This window comes from Asterias amurensis, chromosome 4 (genome assembly GCF_032118995.1).
Source record: "Asterias amurensis chromosome 4, ASM3211899v1".
Lineage (NCBI taxonomy): Eukaryota > Metazoa > Echinodermata > Asteroidea > Forcipulatida > Asteriidae > Asterias > Asterias amurensis.
The window spans coordinates 9766935-9790158 of record NC_092651.1 but is presented as its reverse complement, the minus strand read 5'-3'; the positions used below and the strand labels follow the sequence as shown (position 1 = coordinate 9790158).

Sequence of the window (23224 nt, the reverse complement as noted above, 5' to 3'; positions counted from 1 at the left end):
GCATGATGGGAAGGAATCGATTTGTCGTCTGATTTCTAAACAACATGGCGTCTGCAGCAGTGAGGAGACTCCCGCAGCATTTGAAAGAGTTGCGGATTCACTTGTGTCAGCGATCTCCCGCAAGCCAAGGAGTTAGGTAATGAGATTGACTTAGACCTAAAGATAACCCTCGAACCTTCTGATGCTCGTAGAGCAGTCGGATCGGGTGTATTGATTAAATAATATCGCACAACTGGCAACTGCCGAATGTAAAATGTGAAATTTTTAAGTTAAGTTATGTGTGTGCTCTGACCCCCCCCCCCCCCCCCCCCTCTCCCTATTTTACCATTGGTTGCCTATATCCACAAATTTTGGGGCTGTTATGACTCTCCTTGGTTTTATTACCGGTCTCTAGTCGCCATTATCGGCCATTACATATGAACTTGAAAATGTACCTTTTTCCAATCGTATTGCTTTGTGGGTATTTTTAAAATTTAAGTTGCATTTTAATTTGATGTTTTAAAATTAATTAATAAACCATTCAATTTCATTTTCATGAAATTGAAATCATTTTTAAAAACAAAATGATAGAATAATAATCATATAATACAAATTACTGCATGTATTTATGTTACACAGAGAATGGGTGGAGACGAGCTATGTGGATCTTAAGAAAGCAAACCCGAAGTTTCCGATCCTGATCAGAGAATGTAGTGGAGTACAACCCAAGATCTATGCAAGATATGGTAAGTTGGATTGGAAACTGTATAATTAGGCGAGGTTTGTGGTAACACCATATGAAAATCTCTTTTGAGTAGTGTTGGTTTGGTTCTGAAAAGAACCAGTGGTCGACAACTCAACGTTTCGATCAGTATGCTCTGATCGTCTTCAGGAAAACGCTGGACTCTATGCTGCTTTTACAAAGTACTGCCTTTAGAGATTCCATTCTCCTGATAACTCGGAGCATACTGATCGAAATCACGATTGTCATTATGATGATCAGAAAGTTAAGTTTTATTATCAGATGCCAGAACTGTCAGATTTTTAACTTGGCACTATTTTTCTTTTTTCAGAGTATGGCCGAGAAACGAGTGCTTCACTGGAAAATTTCACTAGTCAGCAGGTGGCGGACACGCTAGGTACAATGGCGGACACACCCACATCGCAGTAGCCCAACATCAGCTCAAGATGATGAAGAATATACAAAGACATTTTTATTACATTTATTGTAAATCGCATGCAAGAATCTAGAATTGGAGAAAGGTGTGTTCAATACCTCGATCGACAGGAGAAATGTTGATTATTTAGCTTTATCGGAAGTTACCTACATGGGTGTTGTTTGCAAAGCCCTCATTTGTCTTCAAGTCGGGCCTTGAATTACACGGAGGCCGTGACCTCCATTGCCCCTGGTCTTCGCCTTGGTGCTCCTGCAAAAGTTTCCCATTGACTTTAAGACGTCCCAATGAAAGTGCCCTTTGCAAAATGAAAATGGCCCTGCCTTTTCACAGATAAAATTCAAGGCATGCTAGTGTGTAGGTACCTCACACAGTAGTATCCCAGGCCCGAACGGCGATACTTCACGGAGGCAATGAAGGGGATTGCCTCCATCCCCCCTGGTCATTGCCTTAGTGCCCTTGAAATGCCCAACTTCCTCATTTAATATCCCAACTGTTGGACTCTGATAGTGGTGGTTTCCATGTAAAGCATAACTAGTTCACTAGTACAGCGAGTCCTCAGTCTGACAAAATCTAGCACTATTGTAACTCAATACCAAAACTGTTGGACTCTGGTAATGGTGGTTTGCCTAATCTCAGTCACCAGACCAACAGAATCTAGCACTATTGTAACTCAACACCCAAACTGTTAGACTCTTATTATAGTGGTTTGCCTTAGACCTTATGTAAAGCATAGTCAGTTTACAAAGAGCATTTACTATTGTAAATCTAACAAAACTATCAAAAATTGCAGTTGGAATTTGATGGGTTGTGGAGGTTTTAATAATATAAATCAAAGTTTGTTGACTCCCAATGGCAATAAAGCCGTACATTATACAAAATGTCATAATTGTTGTTGGGCAGGTTTGTTATTAAAAGACAATTACTTGTTGAGACAACTTATTTGATTGATTTTTTTTTTAAATTGTATTATTAAAATGTATTGATTGTTCAATCATCTACGTTTTGCATACTTCAATTTGTTTACATGAGCAGTTTTAACACAGCTGAATTAATGCAAGATAATACCCTTGGACATTCCTGAGATTCTCCCAGCAGGAAATTTTAAGGATTTTGTTATAGCTGTAGCAGTAACTACATGAATTGAACCATTTCAAGGCCTATGAACAGCAGTACCAGAGCCCATTTTCATGGAGCTGTTAAAGGCAGTGGACACTATTTAAAGACTAGCCTTCACAGTTGGTGTATCTCAACATATGCATAAAATAACAAGCCTGTGAAAATTTAAACTCAATCGGTCATCGAACTTGCGAGATAATAATGAAAGAAAAAAACACCCTTGTCACATAAAGTTGTGTGCATTTAGATGTTTGATTTCTAGACCTCAAGTTCTAAATCTGAGGTCTCGAAATCAAATTCGTGGAAAATTACTTCTTTCTCGAAAACTATGGCACTTCAGAGGGTGCCGTTTCTCACAATGTTTTATACCATCAACCTCCCCCCATTATTCGTCACAAAAAAAGGTTTTATGCTAATAATTATTTTGAGTAATCACCAATAGTGTCCACTGCCTTTAATACACAAAAAATAGCAAAAGTACAACAAAATTATGCTAGAACAGGGTTACTAGACAAAATACCATGTCACATGTACAATTTTTGACTGCTGTCCTGCTCATTGTTAAGCACTATTCTGCTCGAGCAGCTCTATGAAATTGAACACAGCTGTGACCATGTCTAAATTGGCAGCTTCAGCTACGGCTATGGTAAGGTTCACATCAAGCGTTGAACATCCTAAGCAACAGTCGGAATAATCTTGGCAATAAAAGAGTTGTGACTTGGTCTTAAACATAAATTCAAAAACTTGCAGGGTCGTGGACCGTGCAATAAAGGACCTCGCCTTCTCGGTGCTTTACCACACAGCCGTGACCCTGAATCGACCATTTAAGACCTTGTTGTCACTCTTTTATTTAAGAATAAAAAAATCAAACATGAATTAGTAAAACCTTGCAGCGAGTTAACCAACCATTTGATACCATTCGACTGTATGGGTTTTGGTGGTGGCATAACTGTACACAGAATCAACTGTGTATATGTGTTTACTGTGTAGATGCAGTAACCACTATACAGCATTGTAGGGCAACAATAGTTTGTCTATCATCCACTGGTTACAGACCCCCGACTGAAGTAACCTCATGTCCAGCCTTTTTACTCGCACCTGTACATAATTCTATCTGCACCTGACACAAACTCCTGTTGCCTAAAGTCAACCCATGCGCTAAAACGCAGTGCCTACATCTTCAATCATTTGAAGGCTGCACTGTTCAAGCATGGAGCTATGTTCAAGGAAGAAGTAGAAACCAGTGGATAATATTACATGTAAATAGACAGTTAGTACGAGTGTTGACTTTGCCTCCTGTAGATACAATCATCACATGATAGCATGCTGGCACAGTTTATCTATCATGAACAACCAGTGGATGATATTAAAGGGTCAGACAGTAGGAGGGTTGACTGTGTACTACATGTATATATACATTCATCACATGACAGCATATTTGAGGCAATTATTATTTATCATTAAAAACCAGTGGACGTGGTTAAATGGTTAGACAGTTTAAATATCTATATTCAACGAAAGTTTTGCATAAACTTAAAATTTTACACTATTATCATTACTACATCTCTAATTAAATTAACATGACTTGATTAAACATGACATCTATGTTCATTGTTAATTAAGTACAATTTCAGATCCAAAAATTATGTACATGAAGAATTATGTGACCCAAGAGGAAATAATCAAACTATTCATAAATGTATCTACCTTAACATGGTGATTATTAAAATCAAGGCAAAACAATGGAATTATATTTCATGATCAAAATCATGGCCGGGGTAAAAAGATACAAAATTACTCTGCAGAAAAATGCGCTACCTACTTTTGTCATGTTTGTATTGAAAACCCATGCTGACATCAATGACTTGAAAACAAGTTTGCGTTTATCATAGAAATAGAAACCGGAGAACGCTGAGTTCGACTTTTTGCATGTTCATGATTTCATTGTGAGACAATTTTGATTGATGCCCATACGCCAATTTTTTTAAAGTGTGTATGGCAAAATTAGCGTACTATGTGACTGTTTCGCCGAACACATCCGCCACTAATAATATTTTGCCATACATTAGACGTCGTGAACAATGAACAATAGAAACACGTAGAAACGGTCTATATGCATTGCCATTTTGCCATACATGCGTATCACGTGATGATCATTTTCGCCATACATGCATGTCCTGTGGACAGATAAGCCGGGTCCACAGACAACACACGAGGCAGTCGAGCTCAGCATTCTCCGGGTTCTATTTCTATGGAGTTTATGCAGATGCATAAATACCTATATTTTAGACAGCTAAAGACAGGAACAAAACTTACAGGAACTATACCTAATACTAGTCCTATAAAGGACTATTCCCCTGTGCTCTACACAGATACAGAGTCCTAACTGTTAAGGCCCATTTCTGGGGCGTAAAATTTCCAAAGCTTCATCACTCAATTCTTACTGACAGATTCACATTCCATGGAAAATGACGGATTTGTGAAGACTATATGACGACCAAAACCCACTGCAGACAAATATATGCTGCCATGGCATGTGAATCTGTTGAAATAAGTGGTTTCTTGCTGTAAAGATTTTAGTTATGAAGCTTTGACAAAATTTCCGCCCCAGAAATGGACCCTGATATCCAGGACGTCACTGTAGTACAATACGGAAGTGTAAGGCCGCCAGGGCTAGACCTAATACCATCTAAGAGTCTATATCAATGCATTCATTATACACTTGATGCCTTGAATGTTATACTTCTAGAAGGGTAAGGCACTTTTCATATGGAACGAGGAGATTCAAACAAACATGGCCCACACAAACACAAACTGTGCAGCTGATAGGCACTTGGTAGTATGGTTAGATTAATTCAATCCTTGTGTTCTATTGAAAAGGCAAAACTTATTCATGCTCCTCCCCAAGTTAGAATCAACCCAACTAAGGATGGAATCAACGTAACTATAGTTGGAATCAACATTAACTTTTACTGCTCTTTGGTTTGAAGATGAGGGCTAAAAAAAGCCACAGTAGAACAAGGAACATGTACCTCGGCCAAGTTGTGGAAGATTTAAAAGCATAGCAAAAGTCATCAGTGTTACGTAAACCTCTCAGTTTATCTCAAAAACAGGTTATATAGTGCTGTTCACACCCTAAGGGCGTCTCAAAGTGCTTCCAAAACTATTACTCCTGGTCACCAAGCTATTCAATTCATTCCCTAAACCATCTCATACAGCCTGTGCAACAGAAATGCGCTTCTAAGCTTTATCAATCACAAGAACCAACTCTGCCCTCACAGGTACCCATTTACCCCTTGGTGGAGAGAAGCAATTATAGTATCTTGCTTAGGTACACCAGAGCTTGAGTTCGGTACTCTTATCCACTTGGCCACAACACCCCACGTTAAGTCTATATGATATGAAATGAACAGCCTCGTCAGCCTCATCTACGATGATGTACTCTTTGTCCATGATATTTGAACCAACTCTGCCCTCACAGGTACCCATTTACCCCTTGGTGGAGAGAAGCAATTACAGTGTCTTGCTCAGGGCCACCATAGCTTGAGTTCGGTGCTCTTATCCACTTGGCCACAACACCCCACGTTAAGTCTATATGATATGAAATGAACAGCCTCGTCAGCCTCATCTACGATGATGTACTCTTTGTCCATGATATTTTATCTCTAATTAATACTTATAAATATACGACTAGTTTTACCTGTGATCCGACGATGTAAAAAATAAGGCTTTATAATGACCATCGATTAACCATATTGGTTTAACTGACAGCAACACTCCCCTCTTCTGTCAGGTCGACGGTTTCTTGAATACAGGACTCAATCACACACTTTAAAAAAAAATTATATCACCATAAAATCACTGAATTACTCCATAGAATTTCACTCACTTCAAAGGCAACAATTATTGCAAGAAAAAAAGAAGATCAACGCGACAAAAAAAACACAAAAAAAACAAACATCAAAATCGAATGTCAAAAAACTGATGAAGCCCTACCCAAAACCAAAAAGACAACAAGAAAATAGATAAAAATGTGGAGATAACTAGGCCTGGACAACTAGTGAAACTTGCCACTCGACTAGTTGCGCCTCAAATAGTGGCAACTTCCGACACTAGTCGCAACTTATTTTAAATTCCCAAGATGCATTGCTGCTGGCAACATAATGTTTGCAGCAGGCGCAATAGTAACATTTATGCTGAAAGGATTGAAGGATTGTGTCACTGATGTCCGATTGTATTTCGTAAGTGAATTATGTTGTCCTGAATAGTTGTAAGCACCACAATTGGTTCACCATACAGGTCCAACATTCATGTAGTAGTTGTGACTATTTTTGTAGAAGTCCTGGCAGCACGATTAACCGAGTAGTTGAAAAACGGTAGTCCTGACTTGACTTAGTAAACCAATAATCATGACTACGACACTCGTCGCTCAAGGCGCCCAGTCCCAGAAATAACCAAAACAGTTGAGCACATCGGTGGTGACAGTTGATCAAAATGAAGTAGAACCTAGTCGTGTTTAAGCGTCTCACATACATTTGAGAAGGCTATCTTAGATCATGTAGAATTACAAGACGGAGAGTAGCACATGCCATTAGCGTTGTCCATACAGTATGTAAAGTTGGAGCCGATCCAACTGTAAGTAGAGCCTCAGCAGCCTTCAATGCTATCTGTTCACAACAAGCAAAGTTATACACATTAAATTATCTCAAAATACATGTTCTTTGGACTAAGGCAGTGTTCGAAATCGCTACTTCGTCTACAGCTAAAGCTAGATCAGCAAGTCTCTACCAGTGCGGAAGAATAGGCAGAAGTGAGTAATATAGCCATACAGCTGAAGTCTGCGTTTCATACACCGCCTAAAATGGCTTTTGTCCGAGACATACACATTCCAAAGCAGATTAAAGGTAGGATCAAAGATTGGTTTTTGTCTCCAACGTAATGCTTCATTTGTGGCCTAAAATGGCTTTTGTATAAAGCAGATAAAGAAAGATACAATAAAAGGCACATGCGTATGTAAAAGTTTCCACTAAATACTGTGTCTACTCGGCGAGAAAAATTCAAAGAAATGGCATTGTATGTTTTTACAATGTTGAACCATCTACCTTTTAGAGTGAGGTGACAGCCGGTACCAACCACATCTCTGGCTGTTGCATTCACAAACGCTTTTTAAAGGAACACGTTGCCTTGGACTGGTCGAGTTGGTCTTTGTAAAGCGTTTGCAATATAATGCATTCAGTTGGAAAGATATCTTAAAAGTAGAATACAATGATCCACACAAATATGCCTCAAAATTGTGTGGTTTTCCTTTTCTCTTGTCGACTAACACTGTCGGCCATTTATGGGAGTCAAATTTTTGACTCCCATAAATGGTCCACCATGTTAGTTTGCAAAGGAAAAGGAAAACCACGCAATTTCGAGGCAAATTTGTGTGGATCATTGTATTCTACTTTTAAAACATCTTTCCAACAATATGTATTTTATAACAAATGGTTACAAATGCTTTTTATACTTCCCAATCGTCCGACCCAAGGCAACATGTCCCTTTAAAACACCTCCTATTATAAATGGGTAAAACACTGAATGTAATTTTCTATTAATTTTTCTTTTTTTAACGGTTCTTTTCAGAACCACCCCAACTCATTTAGAGATTGTTATTACATGGTGTTACCGCAAACTCTTCTATATCTTATCTCCACCATGCAAAGTTTCAAATCCTACTTATTAATTTTTCAATAACTTATTGTGACAGCTGCTGCAAAGTTGAGGATGTTGTCATCTTGTTTGTGTTGATGTATATTTTTGTATGCCTATTGACACAATGATTGATGTTTTCTTTAGCTACTTTTTGTAAATTTTTCAAAATGTAAATATATGCAAAGTTGAATTGTGTCAGCCTTTTGGTCGTTTTATGATTCAAATGAATAAACCATACAATTAAAAAAAAACAATTTGCTGGCGTTCAGCTTCACTGGTTATATACAAATGTACATAGACATTGTGGGATGATCTTTTTAGGTAGGAACTGTTCTTGTATGGCGTTTTAACATTGCACCCCACAATGTTTGCACCAAGAAAGATTAAAGGGACACGTTACCTTGGATTGGGCGAGTTGGTCGCATTTGAAACCATTTGTTATAAAATGCATCAATGATTAGAAAGATGTTTTTTTTAAGTAGAATATATCAATCCGCACAAATGTGCCTTGAAACTGCGTGGTTTTACCTTTACTTTGCGAACTAACACAGTCGGCCATTTTGTGTTGGAGACTCCACAAAGTGGTGTCCCGTTTTAGGAAAACCATGAAGTTTCGAGGCATGTTGTTTGGATCATTATATTCTACTTTTAAAACATCTTTCTAACCATAGGCATCTTGTAACAAGCGCTTTTCATAGACCAACTCGCCCCATCCAAGGCAACCTTCATAGACAACACCAGTGGAAAGCCCACAATGTTACTCTACTAAACATATGTGACCTTACCTCATCGTTTGGGTTGTTTTCTCCATCAAACCACAGCAGCATGCACGGCTCTTTGTCGTCCACAACCTCAAACGATCCACCCCAAACGGTCTGACACATTTTCTCGGCTGTCTTGAAGACCTCTTGAAAGGTCTGGCAGGTCGAATCAGCAGGACACTTATTTGAGCCTGCGGGAAAAGTGGTGAATAAACAGAAAAATAACACAAAATCATTTATTATTTGCCATTTATGTATTGGCAATTCAGAATAATCAAACTTTTTGGATAAAGACAGGTACTTGCTTTTTAGAACCAGTGATTTAATTGGATACAAACATTTTATTGGATTAACAGTGACATAAGCTTCCAATAGCTGTGTTTTGATTGGTTGGAGTTGATGTGGGTGCAGCTGACAAACATCACCAAAGACCAATCAAAACACAGGTATGGAAAGCTTAATTCCGGTCGTCTGCATGCAATGTCCACGTGTATAATTATGTACAGTACATGTACAGTACAGTACAGTAGAATTTGACTGCGTATCTCCATGTGAAATGAATGTAGGTGAAGGGTCATTATGGACAGGGATTGACCTAGGCTAGAGGTCACTCTCTGACGTAGTACATGAGCCTTGAAGTGTGACGTCAGATGTTCAGGCTAGCTTTCTCTTTACCTCAATTCAATAATACGTTTATTCCATACTCATGTTGAACAAAAAAAGAACAATTGTGAGAATTAAACAGTACACACAAATGTAACAAAATCTAAAGCTCATTAAATTAAACAGAAACAATATAATCAAAAGTAAATAATAATAAATAATGAGGAATTACAAGATAGCTTCATTATAACACTAGTGAAAATGGCATGAGGGGGTACGGCATTTAGACAAGCTTACCCGTAGACCAATCCCATCCCTTTGACCAGTCTTGCAGGCATGTGTAGTCATCCTTGCATGCGTTGAACCATGCGTCGCATTCTGTCCTGCACAGTGGAACGCCTACAAATCTCTCATTGCGGATGCTGATATTATGCTGTGAAGAGAGAGAGCAAACATAAGAACTAGAATAACACACACAAATGCTTCACTGAGAATCCTGAGATAATAATAATAAATAAAATACAGCATTTATAAGGCACACTTTACTGAAAAAGATAAACATTCAAAAGGCGCCGGTCAAGTTTTGTCAAGATGTTGGAAAGCAAGCAAGAATAAGTGTGTTTTGAGTTTCTGCTGGAAGAGAGTGATGTTGTGTGTTTGTCTGAGGTATTCCGGAAGTGAGTTCCAGAGTCTGGGTGCTATGTTGGAGTAAGCCCTGTCCCCGTAACTGGCCAGGCGAGTTTGAGGAACATGGAGCGTATTGCTGATAGATCTTAGACCTGGTCTAGTTCTACGGGGTGTCAAGAGTTCGTGTATGTAGGGTAGAGCTGAACCATGTAGTGCCTTGAATGCGAGTATGATTATTTTAATAATAATAACACCAATTATTGCACACAGACTGGAGTAAAACAACAACTAGTAGAGGTTTGCGGAAACAGCATGCGAATATCTTGTTTTGAGTAGTGATTGTTCTAAATAGAGCTGGTGGTTAACGACTCAAAGTTTTTTATCAATAAGCTCTTGATTGTCTTCAGGAGACTTCTGCTAAAGACAATCAGAGACAATCAGAGACAAACATAACACAAATTTAGACAAAGGATTGTTTAAAGGCAGTAGACACTATCGGTATTAGTCAAAATAATTATTAGCACAAAACCTTACTTGGTAATGAGTAATGGGGGGAGGTTGATCGTATAAAACATTGTGCGAAACTGCTCCCTCTGAAGTGACATAGTTTTCGAGAAGAAAATTGATTTTAGTGTAAGGACGAATTTGATTTTGAGACCTCAAATTTAGAATTTGAGGTCACGAAATCAAGCGTCCGAATGCACACAACTTTGTGTGACAAGGGTGTTTTTTCTTTCATTATTATCTCGCAACTTCAACGACCAATTGAGCTAAAACTTTCACAGGTTTGTTATTTTATGCATATGTCGAGATACAGCAAGTGAGAAGACTGGTCTTTAAAAAGAAAAGTCTGAAGCTTATTCTTTAGAACAGAAAAATACTGTACTGATTGGATATGAGAGGGTAATCAATTGTGATAATATGATGGAATTTTCAGAATCAAGCAGAAAACTAATGTGGCATGTAAACATATGATACACAAATGGAAACGTAGGTCTTTGTTCTACAAAGCTCATTTTAAAAGTACCCAAAAGTTACTTCAAACTTCACCGAGAACGGCTGTTTGACACAATAAGTCCACTTATAATGCAATTATTGATTGTACTTTTCGGAGGTATCATTAAATACCCATGTGATGGCAATCTTCCATGGTGACTTTTTTTTATTCATGAAGACTGATTAAGACAATTGAATTTAGAGCGACCATTGTTTGTGACAGTTGGCTACTAAATGACAATAAAAACCATCCCAAACAGCTGCTTGAACTATTTTAAAAACATGATTGTATTTAAACATGAATATTCACCAATAACAAACTACAATGTAGCGGGCAAAGCATAGTACACTATGTATACTGCAATAAACTTGAATAATTAATTTTTTTCACAACTTGATTATAAAAACAAAGATGATACGCCTATAAAATTTTACAACATTATGGTCACAATATGTTGTAGTTGAAACTAATTAATTCAGTTTTTAAAAGCTGATTACATTAATCCATACTTCATGACCTAAGCTTTTAAAACACGATATAGGATCTGACTCTTTTAGTTAAACTACATTTACTAAGCCAGAGTATCATTGTTGGAGATAACAAAATGCGTGTACAAAACCTATGGGTTTTTGACAGAGTGAAAGATTGCTAATAAGAAAAACAAACACAAATCATTACGAAAACAATAGCTGTTCAGGTGACTATCGGATCAACTATATTGATATTGTGTTTGCCAAACTACCCTCTACAACATCTGGGAAGGTTATATTTAACTTTGAAATACAGTATAAAATCAACATAGAAATGAGGTAAGCACATTTTCCTAAGGGACTGCATGCTGCAGTAGCAGGGTGTCGTGGTCGAGCGGATAAGAGTACCTAATTCAAGCTTTGCTGATTCTGTTCAGCAGAGTGTCGGATCGAATCCCGGTCGTGACACTTGTGTCCCTGAGCAAGACACTTCACTATAATTGCTTCTCTCCACCCAGGGGTAAATGGGTACCAGTGAGGTCAGAGGATGGTTCTTGTGATTGGTATAAGCGTACTAGCACATCATGGTTGTTTCACATGCTGTATACTCCTCATTGAGCTGAGATGGTTTAAGGAATGATTTAAGGCCCAGTGACCAGGGGTAATAATGTTGAAGCGCCATGAGCATCACTGCGTGACAGACCTGAGCGCTATATAAGAAGCCACTATTATTATTATCATTATTACTAGCAAATGGCAGTCTTGTAGAAAGCCTCTATGATTTGTTTTTGAAAGGGCAAGGGCACTAAGGCAATTTCTCTGTGGCAAAGGGCGCCCCTATGAGTACATTTCTACTACAGCATTTCAAGGGAACCAAGGCAATCACCAGGGCCCAATTTCATAGAGCTGCTAAGCACAAAAAATTTGCTAAGCATGAAACTTCTTCCTTGGTAAAAACATAATTATGAACCAAATTTTAATTTGTTGCATATTCCTTGTTACTGGTATTCAGCTGTTGTTTGCTTATCCTAAAAATCACGTTGAAATTTGGTTGGTAATTATGTTTTTATCAAGGAAGAAATTTCATGCTAAGCAAATGTTTGGGCCCAGGGTGCATCGTGAAGTATCAGGCCTGGTGTAGTTTTGACAGGGGTGGGGCATGACAGGGTAAAGCATACTTACAGGTACCAGCCATGGACCCACGTTAGGAGAGCACTCATAGAAGCAGAGGTCTTGCATGAAGTGTTTCCGACAGGGTTCCGATAGCGGAGTGGGACAGTGGCTCCAGTCCATGTTATACCAGGTAGGGGAGACGTGCATGTCTTTAGTTACTGCCGTTGTACAGCACGAACGGTTCTTCCACGGGGCACACTGAAACAGAGCGAAGGTACCATGATGTGTGAGGGTGGGAATAGTTTGTTAACAAAACAAATTAAAAACATCAGGGCCCTCAAAACAAATATTAACTTCAAAACTGACTTAGTAACGTCAATGGAGAGCTGTTGATAGTAAAAAATATTGTGGGAAACGACTCCCTCTGAAGTAACGTAGTTTTTGAGAAAGAGGTAATTTCTCACAAAAAAATTAAAAGACTTCTAGCTAGAATTCTTTTGTTCCTATCTGAAAGCACAAATTTATCCAACAATGGCGTTTTTTCTTTTATCATTTTCTCGAAACTTCAATAACCAATTGAGCCCAAATTTTCACAGGCTTGTTATTTTATGGTTATGATGGGATACACCAAGTGAGAACACTGGTCTTTGACAATTACCAAAGGTGAATGGTGCCTTTACAGATGATTTTAGTTAAAGGCAAAGTTAAGCTTTGGTTTTTGAAACTGCTCCATTAATTGTTTTAAGGCAGATTTATAAGAAGGAAAAAAACGCAAACATTTCATTTAAAAAGTAGCATTTTTGAGATACCGCCGAAAAAAATCAGAATATGGTCGTCCACACAGGGAGATCAATCCGTAATTGGAAATGTTTCATGCATATTTAGTTTTAAATGTTTTTGAATCCTAACCCTCCCCCCCCCTCTCTATAACTTCTCTCTCTAAAACTACAATCCTTCAAACGGAACAGTTTCTCCAAATTTGAAATGCATTATCAAAATCTGCAGTGGTTCTTACCGAAAAAGTCATTATGGTCATTAATTTTTGTGAGTAACTACATGTACCCCAGGTAAACCCTCCCTAAAAACCACTGGGGGTGTCAAGCCACTGTAACACCACCACCCCCCCCCCCAATCAGACCCTCCCCTTGCCCCCAGGTAAATCAAATTAACCATTATGACTACAACCACCAACATTTGCTCCTTGCAATTAGGGAGGTTTTCTGCAATAATCAGGGCAATATTTAGAGGTACATTTAGAAATTTAACAGTTTCCATTAATCAAAAAGATTTACAAGCTTGCTCATTAGAAAATGGAAAGAGTGGGTTATTTTCAGGGAACTTTCTGCAGAATCGGGGAGACAGTTTTTTATGACTTAAGAAACATCAAACCAACCTGTTGGAAAAGTTCATCCTCCTTCCCAGGCTTGCTCTTGTGGCTGACGCCATCCATGCAGGTGTCGATGTAGTCATCTAGTGTTGAGCGCTCAGCGAGTGCGACACACAGCGTCAGCAGAACTATCGCAAGTGTATTTGATGTGGACATGTTGAAGACTGAAAAATCAAAATCAAAACAATGTTTATTGAACTAAATACAATGTCTAAGGAACATTACAGAATTGGTTTTGCTAGCAAAAACGTTGCTGGCAGTGTATAAAGCACTTTATGTAATCCTTTAGGCTGACAAACCTGTAGAAGCTTCAGATCGATCGGCCATCTGGGTCACGAGAGAATAGTGAAAAACCGATTACAAATTTTGCATTGCATCGATGCCAAAACAAAACTGAATAAAACACTCCCTGAGCGATAAACTCCAAATGTGAAATTAGACTACTTATTTCTCATCAATTATGAAATTTCTGACAGAAATATTTCAAGGGATGTTTTCTTCTATCAGCATCATAAGACCGTGTAAGTTTGATGTAAATCTGTGATCTTCACAATTTTTGTTTCTTACCAATTCTGTAACATTCCTTACTGAGGATAAACTGCCTTGCCTAAGTGCTGTAAAATAATATTACAGTATTTTTTTATGTACGCCTACTTAACTATATATATATTGGTTGATTACTACTTTTCAGAATGATTATTAAATGTTTATGTGATAGCAACATGTCGTTCCTCAATGGCTTTTTTATGAAAATTGATATAAACAATTAAATTTAGAGCTTGTATTGTTTGATATGTGTAACAGGTTTGAGTGCGGCTAGCGCACTCTGTGCCGAAACATAATACATTTTACAAGAGACACGCTGCTTAAGTGGTGTTGTAAAATATGAAGAAAGATTTATTCAAATCCCGACTACTAAAAAGGGAGAGGCGAATTTAAAACGCTGTATTTAAACAATGCAAATGAGATAATCCTGAAATCTCAAGTACAAGAGGAGAAAAACCCGGCGGGTCTCAACAATTTTCATCCCATTACAAATAGTTGTAATAATTAAATGAGAATAAAAACTATGCAAGCCAGCTGTTTGAACTATTTAATTCAACTTGATGGTCTAAACATACCTTGCCACATCATTGTTCAGCATGATCTGCATGAATTATGTAAATCAGTGTTTTTATGGTTTTGGGGGCAATTCTATAGGACTATCAGACGGGACTACATGTATACATGTTGTTGCCCACGTGCAGTCATCGGACAAATGTTAAACAAATGTTAACCAAATAGTCCAGTATTAAAGGGACACGTTGCCTTGGATCGGTCGAGTTGGTCCATGCAAAGAGTTTGAAACCGTTTGTTATAAGATGTAGGTCTGGTTAGAAAGATGTTTTAAAAATAGAAGTTAATGATCCACACAAATATGCCTCCAAACTGCATGGTTACTTCCTGAACTAACGCGGCACGCCATTTTGTGGAGTCAAGTTTTTGACTCCATAAAATGGCTGACCTTGTTAGTTCCCAAAGTGTAAGGAAAACCATGCACTTTCGAGGCATATTTGTGTGGATCATTATACTCTATTTTTGAACAATCTTTCTAACCATATAGATTTTATAAAAAAACTATTTTTCATGGACCAAATCGCCTGATCCAAAGCAACGTGTTCCTTTTAGTAAGTAAGACTGGCAACCACAAAACTAAATTTCTCTGGTCTGAATTCCTGGAAATTTTGGAATGGAAAAACTACTGCCTGTGGAGAATTATTAAAAAAATTCCTCCTCTTTTCTGGTTGTTAAACGACCACTATAACACACAGAGGGGGGTTTGATCACAGATGGAATAATTTTCATAATTGTAAAGCTGAAAGCATTAATCGATAAAAATTTCAATTTGACATCGCAGCATGTCCGCTCTGGCACTCCCAGAGAAACTTGGAGAGAAACTTGGGCCTGATCAATTTGCACGAAGGCAATGACTTTGTTCAGTGGAAAGAGCGTTAGGTTTTTTTTCATTTATATAAAGTACACTTATTTCCCATTAGCCTTTATGAGATACGGTGGACACTGTAGGAATGCACTGGTTTGGTTTGGGTGTTACAGTCAAACTGACCCAAACCTAATGGTGTCACAGTATTGTGTCCACCATACTCAAAATGGCTCATTCTCTTGGATTCAATAAAATACAACATACAAACAACCTGTGAAAATTGAAAAAAAGTCATCAAACTTGATGGTCACATTGTTTTTATAATAACAAAATAAAAATAATATGCAGTTCTTTAGTACTTTAAAGAAACACGTTGCCTTGGATCGGACGAGTTGGTCTATAAAAAGCGTTTGTAACCGGTTTTTTATAAAATGCATTATGGTTGGAAAGATGTTTTAAAAGTAGAATACAATGATCCACACAAGTTTGCCCCGAAATTGCGTGGTTTTCTTTTTACTGTGCGAACTAACACGGTCGACCATTTATGGGAGTCAAAAATTTGACCCCCATAAATGGCCGACCGTGTTAGTCGACGAGGTAAAAGGAAAACCATGCAATTTCGAGGCATGTTTGTGTGGATCATTGTATTCTACTTTTACAACATCTTTCTACCCATATGTATTTTATAAAAAACGGTTCAAACGCTTTTCAAAGACCAACTCGACCGATCCAAGGCAACGTGTTCCTTTAAATAACATGCGATGGCATCTCAAAGCACTCACCAGTTTTGTACAGCTTCAAGGACTAAAGGTATACAATACATGCATAGCATGTTTGTTATTCTACCTCCATGGTTTGAAGTAGGCCCTGTACAACCCATTATGATTTATTTACACAGATAACCATTTATTGGTTTACAAGGTGCAATTGCACAATGGTCGGAACTATGTAAATAATTGAAATTAACCTACATGTAGTAGGCCCAAGTCTGTTGCAACCTAGTCAGCTAATGTCCCAAAGTATCCCATTAGAATATTCCCACTGTTTAGACTTTCAAGGTCTACCCATCACATTCAAACAGGCATATTAAAGGTACTGGACACTATTGGTAATTACTCAAAATAATTGTTAGTATCAAAATTAACTTGGTAATGAACAATGGAGAGCTTTTGATAGTGTATAACATTGTGAACGTAGTTTTCGAGAAAAAGATAATTTGTAACTTAAAGTTAGTAAACAATAGTCAATAAAAGGCTTCAGCTGAAGCCTTTTATTATGCATCTGAAAGCACACACAGTAATGCAACATGGTTGTTTTCTTATTTCAGACCTTCGTTTTTGAGGAACGCGATCGCGCTCGCGCTCCTACCGCGCTCCTGGGGCTGTTTTCAGGTGCGCGATCGACAGCGCTCCTCTGCGATCATTACGGTGTATTTTATTTATAACACAAAAGCAGATTTCACACCAGTCGTTGTTACATTGCGTGTGACAATAAATAGAAGAAACATTGAACGCTAGAGGTCGCTTTGGAACGATGCACTAGCGTGATATTAAACGCCCTCTATTGGTAAAATCTACGCGAACCAGCAATAAACGCATTGAGACAAGACTCGACGTGTCACATGGGAGTTTTAGCGCATTTCCAGGCGGCGCAAATGCGAGGGCGAAGCGCATACCGTTCAGCGTACGTAGCTCAATCAACATCTTTTGTGCAATCTCGAGCAGCGCAATTAACAGATTGCTAGGTTAACGAACTCGCAGCCGGGTACATTACGACACGTACGTATGTACATACCCACACACGCTGCTGTATACACGTCGTCTGTGCAATACTAGAAATACTACTAGATCAACCATGGATCAACGACAGATTTTCTCGTAAGAACATGTGAATTTTCTAATGCTTTTTATCAAATGTGAAAACATTTTGGAAAAAAGGAAACATAAAACCTTAAAATCGTGCGGTATTTTGTCACACGGGAGTGGGATCGAGGTTGTTTTATTTTATTTTGTCTGTAAATTTTATTTGTGTAAGTCCGAGTCCGATACGACCTGACCATTTTAGTAATCATAAACTGAGTATGCTAGTCAAACAAATTGAGCTCCTCGACAATCTAAGAAGAGTGATTTTTTAGGAGCTCAAATTGAGCTCCTGAGTATTCTCAGGAGAGCGATTAAAAGAGCTCCTTCTATTTCTATAAACGAAGGTCTGTTATTTTCTTTATTCTCTTGCAAATTTGATGACCAACTGAGCCCAAATGATTACAGGTTTGTTATTTTATTATTTTATGCATAATGTTTGGAAACCAAGAGACAATACTGGTCTTTGACAATTACCAATAGTCACCAGTGCCTATAAAGGGAAGGTACACTATTGGTAATTGTCAAAGACCAGTGTTCTCACTTAGTGTATCTCAACATATGCATAATATAACAAACCTGTGAAAATTTGAGTTGGGAGAAAATGATGAAAGAAAAAACACCCCTGTTGGATGAATTTGTGTGCTTTCAGTAAGAATAAAAGACTTCTAGCTAGAAGACTTTTATTATTTTAGTGAGAAATTACCTCTTTTTCAAAAACTACGTTACTTCAGATGGAGTCGTTTCCCACAATGTTTTATACTATCAACAGCTCCCCATTACTTGTTACCAAGTCAGTTTTTAAGTTAATATTTGTTTTGAGTAATTACCAAACGTGTACCTTCTCTTTAAAGGCAATGGACACTATTGGTAATTACTCTAAATAATTATTAGCATAAAACCTTAATTGGTAACAAGTAATGGGGAGATGTTGATAGTACAAAACATTTTGAGAAACGGCTCCCTCTGAAGTAACGTAGCTGTCGGGTAGAAGTAATTTTCCACGAATTGGATTTCGAGACCTCAGTTTTAGAATTTGAGGTCTCGAAATCAAGCATCTGAAAGCACACAACTTTGTTTGACCAAGGTGTTTTTTCTTTCATTATTATCTCGCAACTTCGACGACTGATTGAGCTCAAATTTTCACAGGTTTGTTATTTTATGCATATGTTGAGATACACCAAGTGAGAAGACTGGTCTTTGACAATTACCATTAGTGTCCAGTGTCTTTAAAGCCATTGGACCCTTTCGGTTCAGAAAAAAAAAAAAAGTTCACAGATTTACAAATAACTTACAGGGTTTACAGAAGGCAATGGTGAAAGACTTCTCTTGAAATATTATTCCATGAAATGCTTTACTTTTTGAGAAAACAGCAAAACAATATAAATTCTCGTTAACGAGAATTACGGATTTATTTTAAACACATGTCATGACACGGCGAAACGCGCGGAAACAAGGGTGGGTTCTTACGTTGTTTTCTCCCGACTCCGATGACCGATTGAGCCTAAATTTTCACAGGTTTGTTATTTGATATAGAAGTTGTGGTACACAAAGTGTGGGCCTGGGACAACACTGTTTACCGAAAGGGTCCAATGGCTTTAAGGGAAGGGTTACCTAACCTATGTACAAACAAATAGCACAAATTCTTATACAGTATACATACCTAGTAGGAGTTTGAACAAGGGTTACCTACTTTTAGAGTGGTAGTAGGAGTTTGAACAAGGGTTACCTACTTTTAGAGTGGAGTCATTCTGTAACTATAAACAGTCTTATCCTTTGGACTTAGACTTGGGACTCACTCAGTAATACTTTGACATTTAAACTACTGTTTGTTCCGACTTTAGACCAAGTTCCTTTATTGACTCTTTTGCCAAGAAAACTGTTTGGAAATCGAAGGTCAGAATACATTATTTGTGTAGTGATTCAGGAGTTTGTTAGCCTTTTAATGTATTAATTGCCATGGAGATAATATAAGTTATCACACAAGCGCAAGTGGAAAACGGAAAAATATAGCACTTCTGCGTCCCATATCCAACGCGGCCAAAGGCCAAGTTGGATATGGGACGCACTATATTTTCCGTATTTCCACCAGCACGCGTGTAATAACGTACTTATCTTCAAGCAAACTTGCACGTACCAAAGAACACACAAGACGCATGGTAGTGATATTAGCCGTTTAATATAGGTTTTGATCACCACTCCATTCTGCGAATCTGATTGGAGGATTAGCGCGTACTTGAAGATAAACAACATTTATCGTATGACAACATTAATGGCCTGTCATTTCGACCTTAACATAGTCTTTCTTAAAGGCTATTAAAGACAAAAAAGCGAAGGCCCCTTACAAGAAACACGTGTTTATGGATGTTGTGCTTGTTGCCATTTAGACTTCAACTAAACTTTGATAGGGTTGAAACATCGGGCCATTTTAATGGCACAATGTTTCAATTTGAAACTATTTTTTGCAGTTATATCAAAGGGCCTTTTGGTTGTTAAGCAATTTTCACATCATTTGTATTTTTTTTAACCCATTACCAATGGTTGATAACCCTTTAAAGGCAGTGGACACTTTTTGTAATAACTCAAATAATTGTAGCATAAAAACTAACTTGGAAACAAGCAATGGAGAGAGCTGTTGGTATATATATAACATTGTGAGAAACGGCTCCCTCTGAAGTAACATAGTTTACGAGAAAGAAGTAATTTTCCACAAAAATTGTTGCATTTGTTTCGTGACCTCAGAATTTGATTTTGAGGTCCCGAAATCAATATCTGAAAGCACACAATTTCGTGTGGCAAGGTTGTTTTTTTCTGGGAACCACGAAGCAGCTCGCACAGGTTACCAGAATGTGTATACTCTAGATCTAAGTGGTTCCCGAACGTATGGACATGTTTTGTACACAAAGCACAGATCAGGTGTTTTTTCTTTCCAGGACGAACATATGCAGATAATTTTCAACGTTCATACTGGGAAAACATAATTTGCGTTCGACCGTCACATGTTGTGCCTGCGCGATGCATTCGGCAGTGCGGGGACAATCAACATTCGTAGTGTAGTGGTAAAACGGAATAGATGGGGACTGAATTACGATAAGAATTTAATTTTTAACAATTTTTGAGATTACGGATTGGATTTCTTGGACCAGTTTCTAGGTCAATAAGAGTTCAAAGAACAAGTACAGCCTAATTTTGGCGAAATTTGATTTAAAAAAAAAGAGCTTTTGACCTCATATCGAAATGCCAATTTATAAGTTTTAACAATTTTTGAGATTGCGGAGTGGATTCTCTGGTCGTCATGCCCGGACATGTGGATAAATTCCTAAAGAACGTCGGGGGGCTCTACATAAGCTTATCTAAGCTGTCTGCCCCAGTAACCAGAACCACCGTCTCCTCCCCAGTTGTGTGATGGCGTCGGTGGATTCAAGTAAGTTCAAGTAAGTACAGTGAGATACCAAAGGACACAAAGAGCGTAATTTAGGTGAGATTAAAAAAAAAAGGAGAGAGATTTGTGATTCCAAAATTCATTGAACCATCATCGTTTTACGCGTGAGAGACGATAGCCGGACGAAACCCGAAATAGTTCTAAGAGTAACGGTCACCATTATTTGGCCCTTCCTACTTGTACTTACTTGCCCCCTCCGGACTCCTGCAGGGAATACAAATGCACTACTTTCGGGAGGGCTTCGTGTCCTGGTTGGAAAAACACTGGGGCAAACTTCACTGGTCACTGGTGGTAGTCAACGAAATTGGGACAGAACCCCCTTACACAACTGCGCAGGTTAATGTGGTAGAAATACACCGATCAAACCCCTTGGTCATATTTTTGTTCATTGTCAATCGGCAACAGCAAGCCGGAGTTTATGACAACACAGCAGGGATATTTAAAAACCATAAAACTCTTATCAATTGTTGATTTAACCATTCTACCTCCATGACTCAACTCAACATAAAATGAAACTACCTGACTACTGTGGACTGTAAAAATGGCATTGTTCCTCGAGTCCTACCATCTACATGATTTAGGTAACATCAACAATGGTTTGGCCATTTTCCAGCTGTCTGTGATTTCGAATTTCGTAAGATGATAAGGAAATGTTATTATACAATATTATATAACACCCAAGCAGATCCTTGCCATTTGATTGGAGGATTGTCCGTCACATGATAGCAAATAAAAATACCATTGCACGCCGAGTCACTCACTGTGCTTTTTCGTTCCATCCGAGCGTGCAATGGTACTTTTCGGATGGAACGAAAACGCCGAGTAAAAACATCACTGCGTGCGCGTGTCTTTGGTAACGCAGCAGTGTTACTGCAAGGCATATTATTATTAGTAAAATGACTAGCATTCGGCTTCTATAATTAAAAATTGTAGGCCTACGCTTTGTTTGTTTTGAAAGTTGTATCTTTCAATCAAAATGACAAAGATTTTACTTGGATGTTATATAAAATAAATAATGAATATTTTTCGGAAAAGTTTCTGTATGGCGCCACCACTTTTTCATTCGATATGATATAATATAGTATCTAATTTACCTCAATGAGATATCCCTTTTTGTAAAAATGAGTGAAAAAGTGGTGGCGCCATACGGAAAGTTGTCCTATTTTTCATTCGTGCAATGGTGCGAATATGTTCATTCGTTGAAAGCTGGAATGTTCCATTCAACTCGGCTCCGCCACGTTGAATAGAACATTCCATCTTTCAACTCATGAACATATTCGCACCATTGCACTCATAAACATTCATTATTTGTATACTATTTCACCACCACGGTCACAGACGGTGGGATGGAATTTGAACGCACACATTACTAATACATTACAACTCCTACTACAACTCAACTATTACCAACTCAACTGGGGGGCCCTGCATACTTCAACTTTTGTGTTGCTTTGTAAACAAGTTATTCGGTACAAAAGCAGTATTGTTATTGTTCTTAAAACTTATTAATAATAATTCACCTTACCTGAACTGTATCGGCAAATGTCACGAACTAAATGCCATGTGCTTTACCGCAGCTCTCACTAATTTCTCGCCTGGGTTTATAAAAAAAACTACGGCGGATTTTGGTTGTTATCAAAGCAAGTCGAGCACGTGCAGGCGAATGGAGATGGGTACCAGACATAGAGTCATATCAGACAAGCACTAACAGTCGACGTCATGGGGGACCAGTCTAGGCCACGGGCGCGCTAATCTAGTCTTGGTCACAAGACGCTACTAGTCCTCGACCCAGCCTTATCAGATTGCTGCCGGTAGAAGGCGCTATTTAACACGAATGGTGCGCCACTGCTAAAAATATTCAAAAATACTAAACACATTGTTTTAAGTATGTCGTTCTCTTGAAAACGTATCAAACATCATTTTCACACTACTACACTTCGGATTTCATTTCATTGCAATATTTGCTAATTACCCCCTTGCAGCTAGAACCCCCCCCTCACAAAAAAAATACAGCTAGACCCCCCCCAAAAAAACAAAAAACACAAACAAACAAACAAACAAACAAACAAACAAACAA

At 38.2% G+C, this 23224-nt stretch overlaps 2 protein-coding genes across 5 annotated transcripts; one reads left to right on the top strand and one right to left on the bottom strand.

Annotated features, from left to right (window-relative positions):
• Window positions 1–2096, top strand: LOC139936611 (NADH dehydrogenase [ubiquinone] 1 alpha subcomplex subunit 2-like). The gene is made up of 3 exons (XM_071931458.1): window positions 1–136; window positions 619–725; window positions 1053–2096. The coding sequence occupies exons 1-3, from the start codon at window positions 45–47 to the stop codon at window positions 1148–1150; spliced, it is 297 nt and encodes a 98-aa protein (XP_071787559.1). The 5' UTR covers window positions 1–44; the 3' UTR covers window positions 1151–2096.
• Window positions 1863–23028, bottom strand: LOC139936610 (folate receptor beta-like). 4 transcript variants are annotated; one of them, XM_071931454.1, is made up of 6 exons: window positions 22668–23028; window positions 13932–14089; window positions 12608–12796; window positions 9629–9764; window positions 8753–8919; window positions 1863–6940 (listed from the first exon to the last, which is right to left on the bottom strand). In XM_071931454.1, exons 2-6 carry the CDS (start codon window positions 14079–14081, stop codon window positions 6818–6820), a joined length of 765 nt encoding a protein of 254 aa, XP_071787555.1. In that variant the 5' UTR covers window positions 14082–14089; window positions 22668–23028; the 3' UTR covers window positions 1863–6817. The 4 variants fall into 4 exon arrangements, with proteins under 4 accessions (XP_071787555.1, XP_071787554.1, XP_071787558.1 ...); XM_071931453.1 differs by having other exon boundaries at window positions 22673–23024; XM_071931457.1 differs by lacking the exon at window positions 22668–23028 and adding an exon at window positions 19369–19386.
• Window positions 23029–23224: the final 196 nt, after the last annotated feature.